At 41.1% G+C, this 12,128-nt stretch overlaps 1 protein-coding gene across 3 annotated transcripts in view; it reads left to right on the top strand.

Moving 5' to 3' along the window:
* Hmcn1 (hemicentin 1) overlaps positions 1-12,128 on the top strand; it is a 435,732-nt gene that overhangs the window by 383,790 nt on the left and 39,814 nt on the right. For all 3 annotated transcript variants that reach the window (XM_029475879.2, XM_021160385.3, XM_029475883.2), the window contains 7 exons: positions 2,236-2,449; positions 4,320-4,454; positions 5,261-5,451; positions 7,683-7,764; positions 9,944-10,213; positions 10,778-10,948; positions 11,083-11,253. In XM_029475879.2, coding sequence (XP_029331739.1) covers positions 2,236-2,449; positions 4,320-4,454; positions 5,261-5,451; positions 7,683-7,764; positions 9,944-10,213; positions 10,778-10,948; positions 11,083-11,253 — 1,234 coding nt within the window. The remainder of the gene's footprint in view (positions 1-2,235; positions 2,450-4,319; positions 4,455-5,260; positions 5,452-7,682; positions 7,765-9,943; positions 10,214-10,777; positions 10,949-11,082; positions 11,254-12,128) is intronic.

Raw genomic sequence — 12,128 nt, 5'->3', positions numbered from 1 at the left:
GTAGAGCCAACTGGCTGATTCACCTTCTTCATTTTGGCAATGTAGCTCGGAAGTATTTCCTCTAAGACGGAAAGGAAATACTCTTATAAATTCAACGTAAGATTAATCGCTCTTGCATTTCGTTTTATATCCTGGGAATTAGAAGTGTATTTAACAAAAGGGCTGAAACCAAGAAGTGTCCTCCTCCTGAAGTTATCATTTTACTTTCATGGAAATTTGTATCGGGAAAAATTCTAAGTGGTCATGCTGTTCTCAGTGCTTATAACTATGTGCCAGAATGGCAAGACAGAAGACATTCCTGCCAATTTAAGTATGATGAAGAAAAATGTCAAAAGAGTGCCTTTCTCTATGTAGGTTTTTTAATAACCCTGTCTAATAATTGCCTTAAAATGGAAACTCTGTGGAGCTACACAAATGAGATGATTAATGCCTTCAAGCATCCTGTTTGGGGTCTGTAGAACAGTGATGATCAAGCAGAAACAGCTCAATTTCTGGGTGTTCATATTCAGGGAATCTGCCTTTGGCTGCAATTGTTCTTCTAGGCCTTAGGAGATGAATGAGGAAATAAGTTTGTTGTTGTTCTTCTTCTTTAATCTTTTTTTTACAGTCCAGTTGTTATCCCCCTCCCATTCTGCCCTCTGACTGTTCCTCATCCCATTCCTCCTCCCCTGTCTCCAAGAGGGTGTTCCCACCCTCCCAACCCCACCCCATGCACCTAACCCTCGAGAGACTTGTGGAAATAAGTTTAAAATCTGTGAGACAGTGTCACAGATATACTTAAAGGATCCTATCAATAAGGCATCTTATACATAGCAGGCAGGAGACATGAGGAATATGTAAAACTCTTTTTGCAAATACTATATATGAACTAGATGTTTTAATATTTAATTTCAATAAAAAGCAGACTTTTAACCTAAGCTGTCATATCCTGGGACAGTTAGTGGTATGTCGGTGAAGCTTTCCTACTGAAAAAAGCATGCAACCAAATTTACATTGTTTCTATTCTGAATGGTAATAAATTTTATATTTCCAGGTTTTTTGGCACTTCAGGTAAAAAAAAATGCTCTTAATATTTTAGACTAGGGGAAAACAATTGTCAATAGATACATAACCTCCGAGCATCTGGACACATTCAGCCAACTCAGTCCATGTTTATCAGGCACCTTCTCTTTGAACAACTCTGCTTTATTTAGGCACTGGGAAACATCAAAGAACTTAAGGGAGAATGAGCCAGGTATGTTTGAGAAACCAGCAGGTAGTAAGAGCAAAGAAAGAGAATAACTAAAAAAAGGAATCAGAGGAAAATGGAGACCACACCAGGTCTACAAGTCCGAAAGTCTGAGCAGTGGGAAGGATAGCACAGCCATCAATGAAAATGCACGTGGCTGCAGAGGCAAGGGAAGGAGCAGTGTCAGCCCCCTGGCTTCTCCTGTTATAGCTTCAGCCCTCGGATATCAACTAGTTACCCAAACAGAAGTAGGAACAAGGACAATGTTGCTAGAAGTCTAAACTAAGTTCTGGATTTGAGACACTGGACATCATCAGCCTGTGAGTGGCATTTAAAGCTGTGGTACTAGATGAGATACTCAAGGGTCTAAGACCAGAGAGAGAGAGAGACTATAGGAGGACCAAAGACTGAGTCCCTCACGAGTCAACATGAAGACATTGATGTTAAGGGGAAAACACAACAAAGAATGGAGAAGGAGTAACCAGAATGTGAGCTGGGAAGCTACCAAAGTGACACCCAAGTGAAGACCCTCCAACTTAATTTAATACTGCCCAGTAGGTCAAGTCCAGCGAGAGATGAAGTTAGCCATTGGACTCAGCAAGGGACACACCAGGAAAGCATTAGCCTTCATCCCACAGTGTCCTCTGATGGTTTTGTTCTTTGATCATTTTACCCTAAAGGCCCACTATGTTGTCAAGATGCCAACAGCCTTTGGGTCCCTTGGTTCCTTTACTACACTGCAGAGCAGCCAACCCTGGGGTGTTTTCTAAGGTCTTATGAAATAGCTCTTCTAGTTCTATGTGGTGTGGAGGTCACACTTAAGCTCTTACCTTTTATAATTAAACTAAAATAACATGCAAAGTCTAACGTGATTGTTTATGCTGAAAGATGGAAATTTAAATCGGCATTGGGAAAGAGTGGTCCTTGTGAGGACAGGTGCTGAAATTTTGTGTACTTTATGTAGGAGGTTGTCATATATTGATACTTGGAAAACTTTGTTGATCTAGCTGGAAGATTCTGGCACCTACACATGTGTCGCTAACAATGCTGCTGGTGAAGATACACATACTGTGACCCTGGCTGTGCATACTCTTCCCACTTTTACTGAACTTCCTGGAGACCTGTCATTAAATAAAGGAGAACAGCTACGGTTAAGTTGTAAAGCCATTGGCATCCCATTGCCCAAACTAACGTGGACCTTCAACAACAATATTATTCCAGGTTGGTGAGTTAATTGTTCAGCTATAAATGCATGCTTCCGTTCAGCAGCCTGGCCCAGTCTCTAGTCCTCTTGGGAGGCCATTGAGGAGTCACAAGTACAGAGTTGACTCTTTCTATTCTGTGAAATGGCTGGGAGTGGGAAGACACATGCATTCCCCCTACTTGAAAGAGGGAGGCAGGAGAATCAGGAGTTCAAGGTCATCTCCTACTACGTGGTGAGCTAGAGGTCGGTCTCTGCTATTGGAGGTATGATCACCAAATTAAGCAAATAGAGCCAAAAATTAAATTCTGTAAAGTAATGCGCTTTGCCCCAGGACAAACTTACTCTTCACTCTTTTGAAATAGATCACAAAACAATCAATTCTATGTTATATATAAAACATTAACAACAACAAGGAAAAACACTCTCCCTGAAAGAAGACAGTATTGTGTCTTAGGCATCTACACTTGCCTCTGGACCGCTGCATTGCTGACCAGTGGGTTCAGAGGCTGCTGCTAGGGACCTGCAGATTCATTCATCTTACAGAACACAGTGCTTCTCACATCTTGAATGAACCTCAGTTGACACATCAAGTTTCTAGCCACTGAGCCACTGTGCATCATGTTAAAGTAGTGCCTAAGCAAAGAGCATCCATCCCTGGATGAAACCTCTCTCTCTCTCTCTCTCTCTCTCTCTCTGTCTCTCTCTCTGTCTCTCTCTCTCTGTCTCTCTCCCTCTGTGTGCGTGTGCATGTGTGTGTGATCTTTAAGACTGTAATACATCATTTCTCCCTTTCCTCCCTCCAAACACGCCCCTATATCCCTTCTTGTTCTCTTTCAAATTTCATGGCTTTCTTTTCATTGTTAACACACGCATATGTATATACGTATATACATGCTTGGTTTCATCACCAAAGATGCCATCAATAATGAGAATAAAGGCACTGTGAGTAATGAGTGGCTCTCCTGTCTTCACAGCTCTGACTTGCCTCTACCAAATGCTCTGCTAGAGAAGCAGATATAGCTTGAGATTTTCCTGTCGTGATCAATTTTGTGAATGACTGAAATTCATCAAATGTATTATCTTCATATTTACATACCATTGCTTTATAAAGAAAAGCAATATCTAAATCATAACTCTTTTCTGAAGGTACAGAACTACTTCTGGCATTTAAACTCTGAAGCCTATCTTCTACCTAATATAGTTTAACGGGGTCTTTAAAAATAAGTGAGACAATGCATACAAAGAAGCCATACATGATCAGGTGGCAGCTGTTTAAGTTAGATTCGTAATTAATTAGCATGCTCATGTTATGCTCTTATTCAAATATTGTAGCTGCCTTTGTAAATATTTACATCCTCAGCCTGTATGATTTATTGGGAATTTTAAGTTATTAGAGATTTGATCATTGTGTTGTTATTACCCACTGGGGATATGTTTTCATGATTTCCCTGCAGCCTGCCAAGTCAGTTGGATTACAACTAAAAAGGTGTTCCCACCATTGATGTAAATTGTTTGGGAAGAAAACTGGGGGTGAGATAAATGGAATGGAAAATGCCATATTTCTGAATGAAAGGGTTTTGAAACTCAGCAATCATGAGGCTGATTTAAGCAACAGGCCAAGATGAAAGGGGCACTTTAAAATACTGTGGAGAGACGTTTGTTTTCATTCTCTCTTCCTGTTCCGTGGGCTGTTTTTGGTTCTTCCAATGAGTTGTCTATAGACACAGTAAATAGCACAAGGGTGGCTCTGTGGTAAGGGCCCTCTTGTTCAGTTACGGTTCAATTGCTGACTCGCTCATAAATCTTACCTGCAAAATATTACACTGCTGTGACATTTTCCTAGGTCACTGAGAGGCATCTGTGTTGTTTCCTAATCTGTTTCCTCAGCCCACTTTGACAGCATCAATGGACACAGTGAACTCGTTATTGAAAAGGTGTCAAAGGAGGACTCGGGCACTTACGTGTGCACCGCGGAGAACAGCGTTGGCTTTGTGAAAGCGATTGGATTTGTTTATGTGAAAGGTAGGTGAACATGTTCCATTTTCCCTTTGTGATTTATTCATAATGAGACTTTGTTTCCTCACTATGAAGTAATACAACATGACTGCAGTTTGTTATCCCAATGTCCGAACATGAATAGATTTATAAGGAAAAAACAAAACACGAGTTTCAGCTCAAAGGTAAACAGGGGCTGCAGAGATGGCTCTGTGGATAGAGGGCTTGTCGTTAATGTGAGTTTGGATGCCCAAAACTCATGTAAAACCTAAGCAGATGTGGCAGCCACCTACAAGCTCAGCATTCAGGAGGCAGACAAGAGACCCTGGGGAAAGCTAGATAGCCAGACTAGCTGGAGTTGGTGAGTTCTAGGTTCAAAAAGAGACTTTCCACCAATAAATAAATTGGTGAGTAGATTGAGGAAGACACATAGCATCAGCTTTGGGCCTAACACACACACACAAACACCTACAGACACATATATTCACAATACACACATTGTACAACACACACAAGCACTTACACACATACACACATGCACAACACACACAAGCACTTACACACACACACACACATTATCTACAAACACACACACACTAAAGGTAAGGAAAAGTAAATAAAGAGGCCATTTGACACAAAGTGTATTACCTCTACACAAGGACTGAAGTTGTCAACGTTACTGGGGATTAGTAAGAGTGCTGACTTTGAAAGCCCATGATGTTATAAAGTGCCTTTTCCCTCACTGCTAAGTTATATGTCTACGCGTGTCAAAAGTCATACAGGAAGTATCAGCACCTGCTTTTCCTTCCTGCCTGTCTTATGGTATTTCCTAGAGCCCCCAGTCTTCAAAGGTGATTACCCATCTAACTGGATTGAACCACTCGGCGGGAACGCAATCCTAAACTGTGAGGTGAAAGGAGACCCTGCTCCAACCATCCAATGGAGCCGCAAGGGGGCTGACATAGAGATTAGCCACAGGATCCGACAACTGGGTAATGGTTCCTTGGCCATCTATGGCACTGTGGTAAGTCTCACTGGAGTTGTTGACACCATCTACCCGGCTGTGCCCTGTGTCAGTGCCATTCATAGATGAGAAAAGTTTCTTCTCCAGTCCTATGCAAATCATAAAATCAAAGCTAGCCTATTCCTCCTTTTAATTTAATGCAATATTTAAATGTATGTTTAACTGATAAAGATAGATAGATAGATAGCACCTAAAAATTATATCTATTAATATTATAGCATGTGTTTCAGTCTATGTCCACTGTGTAATGCTTTAACCAAATTAAATGTTAATCAGATGTTATGGTAGAGATCTTCAAAATAATTTCTCTAGCTTTTTAATTTTATCTGAGTTTACCTTACTATGCAATAAAATACCACAGTCTTTCACGTTGACTAACCATAACTCAGTACCCACTCATTGTGGGTTTTCAACCACTTCCTCCTGCTCATGCCCGAGTCTCTGGTAACCAACATCTGACTCTCAGCCTTGTCCGTCCCACCTAGGGATGGAATCACACACTACTTCTTTTCCTGTGCCTGGCATATGTCACTTATCAGAACAGTGTCCAGTTCTGTCTGCCTTGTCCCAGATACCAGGATTCCATGCTTTACTGTGATGAGTAGTGTGGCATTGTATGTATGTACACCATTACTTCATCCATCAACTAAGGTCTTTTGAAACTATGAAAGAATAATGTAAGTTAATACTGTTACTCTCACAAATAAGTATGGGCAATAAAACAAGTTTGTGGGCTTTTTTCCAATCATTCATCTATTATTTACTGTTAGGAGATAAACTTCTCAAATCTATGTTAGAACAGAACATCAAAATGTTATAAACATGGTTATAAGTAAGCTATACATTAGATTTCACCAGAAAACTAAAAAAAAATATGTAAAGCTCTGATCATGTTTCAGTATTCAGGAAAGGAAAATGAAGACATGACTCACCTAAACATTTCTTCCCTACGCTGGTTTCTTAACTCACACTTGGCGAGCTCTCTTGTGTGCTTTCTTTCTTTCTTTTTTTTTTTTGGTTTTTCGAGACAGGGTTTCTCTGTGTAGCCCTGGCTGTCCTGGAACTCACTCTGTAGACCAGGCTGGCCTCGAACTCAGAAATCCGCCTGTCTCTGCCTCCCGAGTGCTGGGAGTGCCCGGCTCTTGTGTGCTTTCACACTTAATTAATTGAAAACAATTAAAATACATCATTACCTAACCCAGTGGGACTTTCTTGGGCTTTATTTTCTTTATTTTTAAACATTGGCTGTTGTTGATTGATACTTCAGTTTTGAGAATTTTTTCTAGTTATAATCAATGTCATATTGTCTCCACTTCTTCATGGCTGCCTCTTCCTTCTATATAACAATTAATAATTCTCAAACTTTCAAGACTTCTTTGAATACCCTTATTAATGTACAAGGTCAGGTCTTTTAATTATACAACTCCATAGTCCTAAACATGTGGTATCAGCCTAGGGTCTGCCAAGTTCCATTTCCAGCTGCCTACTAGAAGGTTCCATGTGTATTGAATATTAAAACTGCAAGCTAAGCCCATATATGGTATTGTAAGTAAGTAAAATTCAAGCAGTATGTGTTTTCTGTATTATATATGTATAAATTTATGAAAGACTATAATGTGTTATTACAACTAAATTTATTCTTCACTTTCCTTAATTTCAAATGCCCTATGAACCCAGCTTGATACATTTTCAAAAACTCCAATTAGAAAGGACTCAGTATTGGTTTCTTCTGGGTAGTTTAATGGACTCTGAGATGGCCATGATCATACCATTTACATTTTTCTTTCATAGTTTTTAAGAGGTTCTCTCACAGTCTTCAGAGAAGTCTTGAAAGTTTGAAAAACATCAATTGTATAGAAGGAAGAGGCAGCCATGAAGAAGTGGAGATAATATGACATTGATTAAAACTAGAAAAAAACAATCTCAAATCTGAAGTATCAATCAACAGCAGCCAATGTTTAAAAGTAAACGTTATGGAGTAATGTCATTTTTACTGTGATTTCCTGCGACTCGATGTTCTATGAAATATTTTAATTTTGGAATTTCTTTTTCCCTCATTTCTCCTCTTGCTCTCATTTTTTTTAACCTAGCTATGAGGTAAACATGGGTGGGGTATGCTATTTTCAGTAAAATGCTTCCCCAAAACTTAAATTCCAAATGAACGATCATATTGAAATGTGATGTGCCTTGCTGACTGACCCCTGTTCTCACAAGCGCACTTATTTCCGTAGAATGAAGATGCTGGTGACTATACCTGTGTAGCTGCCAATGAGGCCGGGGTGGTGGAGCGCAGCATGAGCCTGACTCTGCAAAGTAAGCTCTTCTGTCAACACAACACATCAGCCAACACAACAGCAAGATTGTTGCCTTCTGGAGAATAGCGGTTTCCTTTAAACCTGCAACATGTATTTTGAACAGCAGCTTTCACAGTGTGTCCATCTTCCTTTCCTTTCCCACTCTTATCTGAACAGTTTTCAGTCACAGTATCTTGGTGGCAGAACCTTTGTGACAACAGTGAGTGTTCTCCATGGTTCACCAGACTCTAGCCACATGCTTTCAAAGATGGTGTTTTATATGCTTTTAAAATATGTACTAAATATATTGTGTGAGAGAAAAAAAAATTTTCAATAAGAGGAAAAAATACATATTAAAAATAGAGAATAATGTAAAGGAGCTTGGAAGGTGTCTGAGTGGACTGGCAGCTCTCTTCCATGAATTAGTTGTGTCTTCAGAGTTTGCCCTTTATGGAGTCCCTCAGATGCTATGAGCAGACAGAGCTTCCTAAACTAGAGAAGCACCACAGGCTAGAGAAACATCATCAGGTCAGCTGACATATAAATCTTGACATTGGATCTTTTTAATCCCTACCATGAAAAGGCCAACAGTACTGTTGACTTTAAGCTCAAAGCACAGAGCGGTGTTTTCATTCAGATGAGATGCTTATGTTTGATTGATGATTATGTAAATGATGTGTGTCATTTAACCTGAAATATGTTTACATGGCATATCATATTACATTCTAGCTTTATAGACATCAAAAATGCCTATAGTATCTAAATCAAGAGTCTAAATTTAACTGTGTACTTTTCTTGGCCATGGAACCATGAGCACACAAGCTTATTTAGTAACTTTATCCACACTTAGTGTTAATGATAAACCAGATTTAGTGTCAGTTTGCAAATCCATAATGTTATCTAAAGATAAGGAAGTGAGTGAAAGCAATGGCCGTTTCTCTAGTGATATGCATGATTGAAAGGTGAATTGCTGGTATAGTTCTCTATGGTACCTACGTGCCTCCATGGTACTTGGTACTTGCTGAGACAGCAGAGCTAAGATGAGAAAATGACTTTTCTCAAAACATGTCAGTAACCCTTATTAAAAACAACACTAGTGTACAAGGGTTACAACAAAATGTGTTTGCTTCCATTCTGGTTTAGATGGTAAGGCACACTTGTCTCTATACAAAATAGGCCGTCACCATGGAGAAATAGCTGATGCTTTCCTCCCCTCTCTCTCTCTGAGCAAGTCAGTTCAGTTCAGCCTCGCTGTCCCTGTGTGATCATCCCATGGCTCTCTTTTCCCTCAATGTCCTTGCTGCCCTCTGCTCTCTTATTTAACAGCAATGTCATCTGAGATTCTTTGGCGGAAAAGAAAGCATAGGTTATTAGCAAACACTAGAAACTTCGTGAACTACCACCCCCCTTCCCTAGGGTCAAGCGTCCTTTCTGGTCATAAAACTCTTCCAAGCCTATCTCCATGTTGTGTCTCTCACCACATGGAGACATCTTCTCCCTGAAATGACCCTCCTCAGTTTTGAAAACATAGTTTTCGAGCTAATTTTACAAGCATGTAGAACAATGTAGAGATAAGCATTCTGTCAGCAGGCTACGTTCAACTCCTTTCCAGGAACTTCACTTGGGTTTCAGCCCAGATGCTGACAGCCTCTCCCTCCTCCTGAAGCCCTTAACTTTCATACCAGGATTCCTGACTCTTCGTACTTAATTCCTTGGGAGACAGTTCTTTGTATCATTTATAAACCAGCCTATGTCCATCTCTTAATTTCTTCCTATGCTTTCTGTTTCGTCATCTTGTATGACGCTACTTTCTCTTTCGAAGTAATCTCATCAGTTATGAAAGATAGGTCCACATTCCTTGTTGACATCTTGATTTTGAAATTCCTAGGTGGATGCATCTGACTCCACCTGCCATCTAGGACTGCTCACATGAGTGTCTCACAGATACCTTGAGGTCAATGCCCTAAAACAATACAAATCACCACTCACTCCTCACTGCCTCCCATCAGATCTCCTTTCTTTTGGATATCATTGAGTTACCAAAACACAAACCTTCCTGCCCAGCCCATTGGGTCTTCTCTTTAATCCATACTACTTCATGGCAAAATTCCTTTCAAAATGAAGTCACCACATTTTGTAAGATAAAATCTTAACCTAAGTCCTTAATGACCAAGACCCAGTATCTACTTTCCTCACAGGTTCTCCTATTATCACTCTTGAGCCTGTGGAAACTGTTGTAGATGCTGGTAGCAGAGTCATACTGGATTGCCAAGCAGCTGGTGAACCGCAGCCAACCATCACATGGTCCCGCCAAGGGCAACCCATCCCCTGGGATAACCGACTTTCCATGCTGCCTAACAGCTCATTATACATCGCTGCTGCTCGTAAGGAAGATACTTCTGAATATGAATGCGTTGCCCGAAACTTGATGGGCTCTGTCCTGGTCAGAGTGCCTGTCATAGTCCAGGGTAAGTGGGAAACAGAATCCAAGACAGCTCAGCTTCCCAGGCTCCTTCTGGTTTACCAACTAATGAGATTGAAACAACACAGTTTAGAGGATTCAAATGCCATGCTAATCATTCAGAATCCTAACATAAATTTTCCTTGAAAACTAAGCAAAAATGTTCAGAAAGTGATGTATATTATATAGAGAAACATAGATGATAAAGAGAGAGATAGAGAGATGATAGAAAGCTACACACACACACACATACACGTACACACACACATACACACACACACACACACACACACACACATACACACGGTAAGCAGTATATAAACTTCTTCATCTCTATTCTTCCCATAGCCATAGCCACAACCACATGACTCAGCAGAGGATCTGAGAGGGGGTTTCATTGACTGAGTTATTGTCTCACTTCTAGATATGAGTTTTACCCCTAAGGGAAGGTTTCCATAGCTGCTCCACAGCTATCACACTCAGCTCTCTACTCAGTGTGTCACTTCGGTGAAATTACTCTTCGAAACTCTCACTTGCAAACCCGAGACAACACGCAGTGTTTTGTTTGCAGTGCACGGTGGGTTTTCATTGTGGTCTGCCTGGAGGCCCTGCAGTGTCACTTGTGGAAAAGGCATCCAAAAGAGGAGCCGGCTGTGCGACAACCCACCTCCAGCCAATGGAGGGAGGCCATGCCAAGGGGCGGATTCAGAAGCGCGACACTGTCACAATAAGCTGTGTCCAGGTATAGTTCTGCATTCAGTGTGGAGGCAGGGTTTTAAGAGACGCCAATTTATGTCCCCCACGTTTGGCCTGCCTTGGGGTTAGTGCTTGCTACTTGGCTTTAGCTAATGGTGAAATGGCTTTACTTCCCTGTAGTGGATGGTCACTGGTCAGAATGGAGTTTCTGGGAAGACTGCTCAAGAAGCTGTGGGCATGGCAACCAAACCAGGACGAGAACTTGCAGCAACCCGCCAGCTCAGTATGGTGGGCGGCCATGCGAGGGGCATGCTGTGGAAACCATTATGTGTAACATCAGGCCTTGCCCAGGTAAGGACCCACCAGAGACACCAGCAAAGCTTTTGTATGTTAACTCCTACCATGGAGTCAAGGGCTGTTTTTCCTTCCTTGTGAAAAGATGCTATGGCTTCTAGCTTCAGGGACATCTTCTAGCTTCAGGGACATGTTCACTCTCTGTTGTTTTCCTATTCGTAAAGAGCCTTGTGCAGGGGTGACAGGGTCACAGTGGAATGTCTCACTGAAGAGAACAGGAAAGTGGCTCTGTACTTGGTAGACTTTAATCATGCACAGAAACTTAAGTCTACAGAAACTCATGTATAAAGGTGATGGGTACCTATGGTGACAGGAAATCTAGTCATCCGTTTTCAAGGGAGGAAATAAGCTCAGAGGGGTTAAAAAGAAGTGTGCCACTCATGAGGAGTAGTGTAGGACCATTTGGCATCTCAGCTGTTGGCCTTGCCAGTGAAAGCCACACCAGATGCCTGCTCTTCCAGTTGTTGCTTACTTAGTATCCCATCCCTCTTTCAGATTCAAGTGACAGAATTCAACTTAAATCAATGAAAAAGTCTTCTTTCAGGTGTAATTGAATGCAAGGATTTGCCCAGTATTTCTACTAGTGTGTTGCTCATCTCTGATCTCCACTAATGCCTCTTTGGCTTAATTCTCCATTAAAATCTTCCCATGTGTGGAAAAAAATGACGACAGGCAACTGGTGGCTCACAGTGGCCTTGTAATCTCAGACCTTGGAGTGGAAAAGTTCCTCTTTCTGAGATTCATTTCAGCTACTGAGAAATAACTATGTTTGAGTTCAATTTTGTCTCATGTTTTTGTCTGAACTGAACTGTATCTAGGTGGTGGGCACACTGGGGGACAGCATGAGTGACATCCTCATGTAGGGCATCAAG

This window comes from Mus caroli, unplaced genomic scaffold, assembly GCF_978045245.1.
Source record: "Mus caroli unplaced genomic scaffold, Mus_caroli_1 scaffold_1, whole genome shotgun sequence".
Classification (NCBI taxonomy): Eukaryota; Metazoa; Chordata; class Mammalia; order Rodentia; family Muridae; genus Mus; species Mus caroli.
Note: the sequence above shows the minus strand (reverse complement) of the source record. Positions and strands in the feature narration are given on the sequence as shown.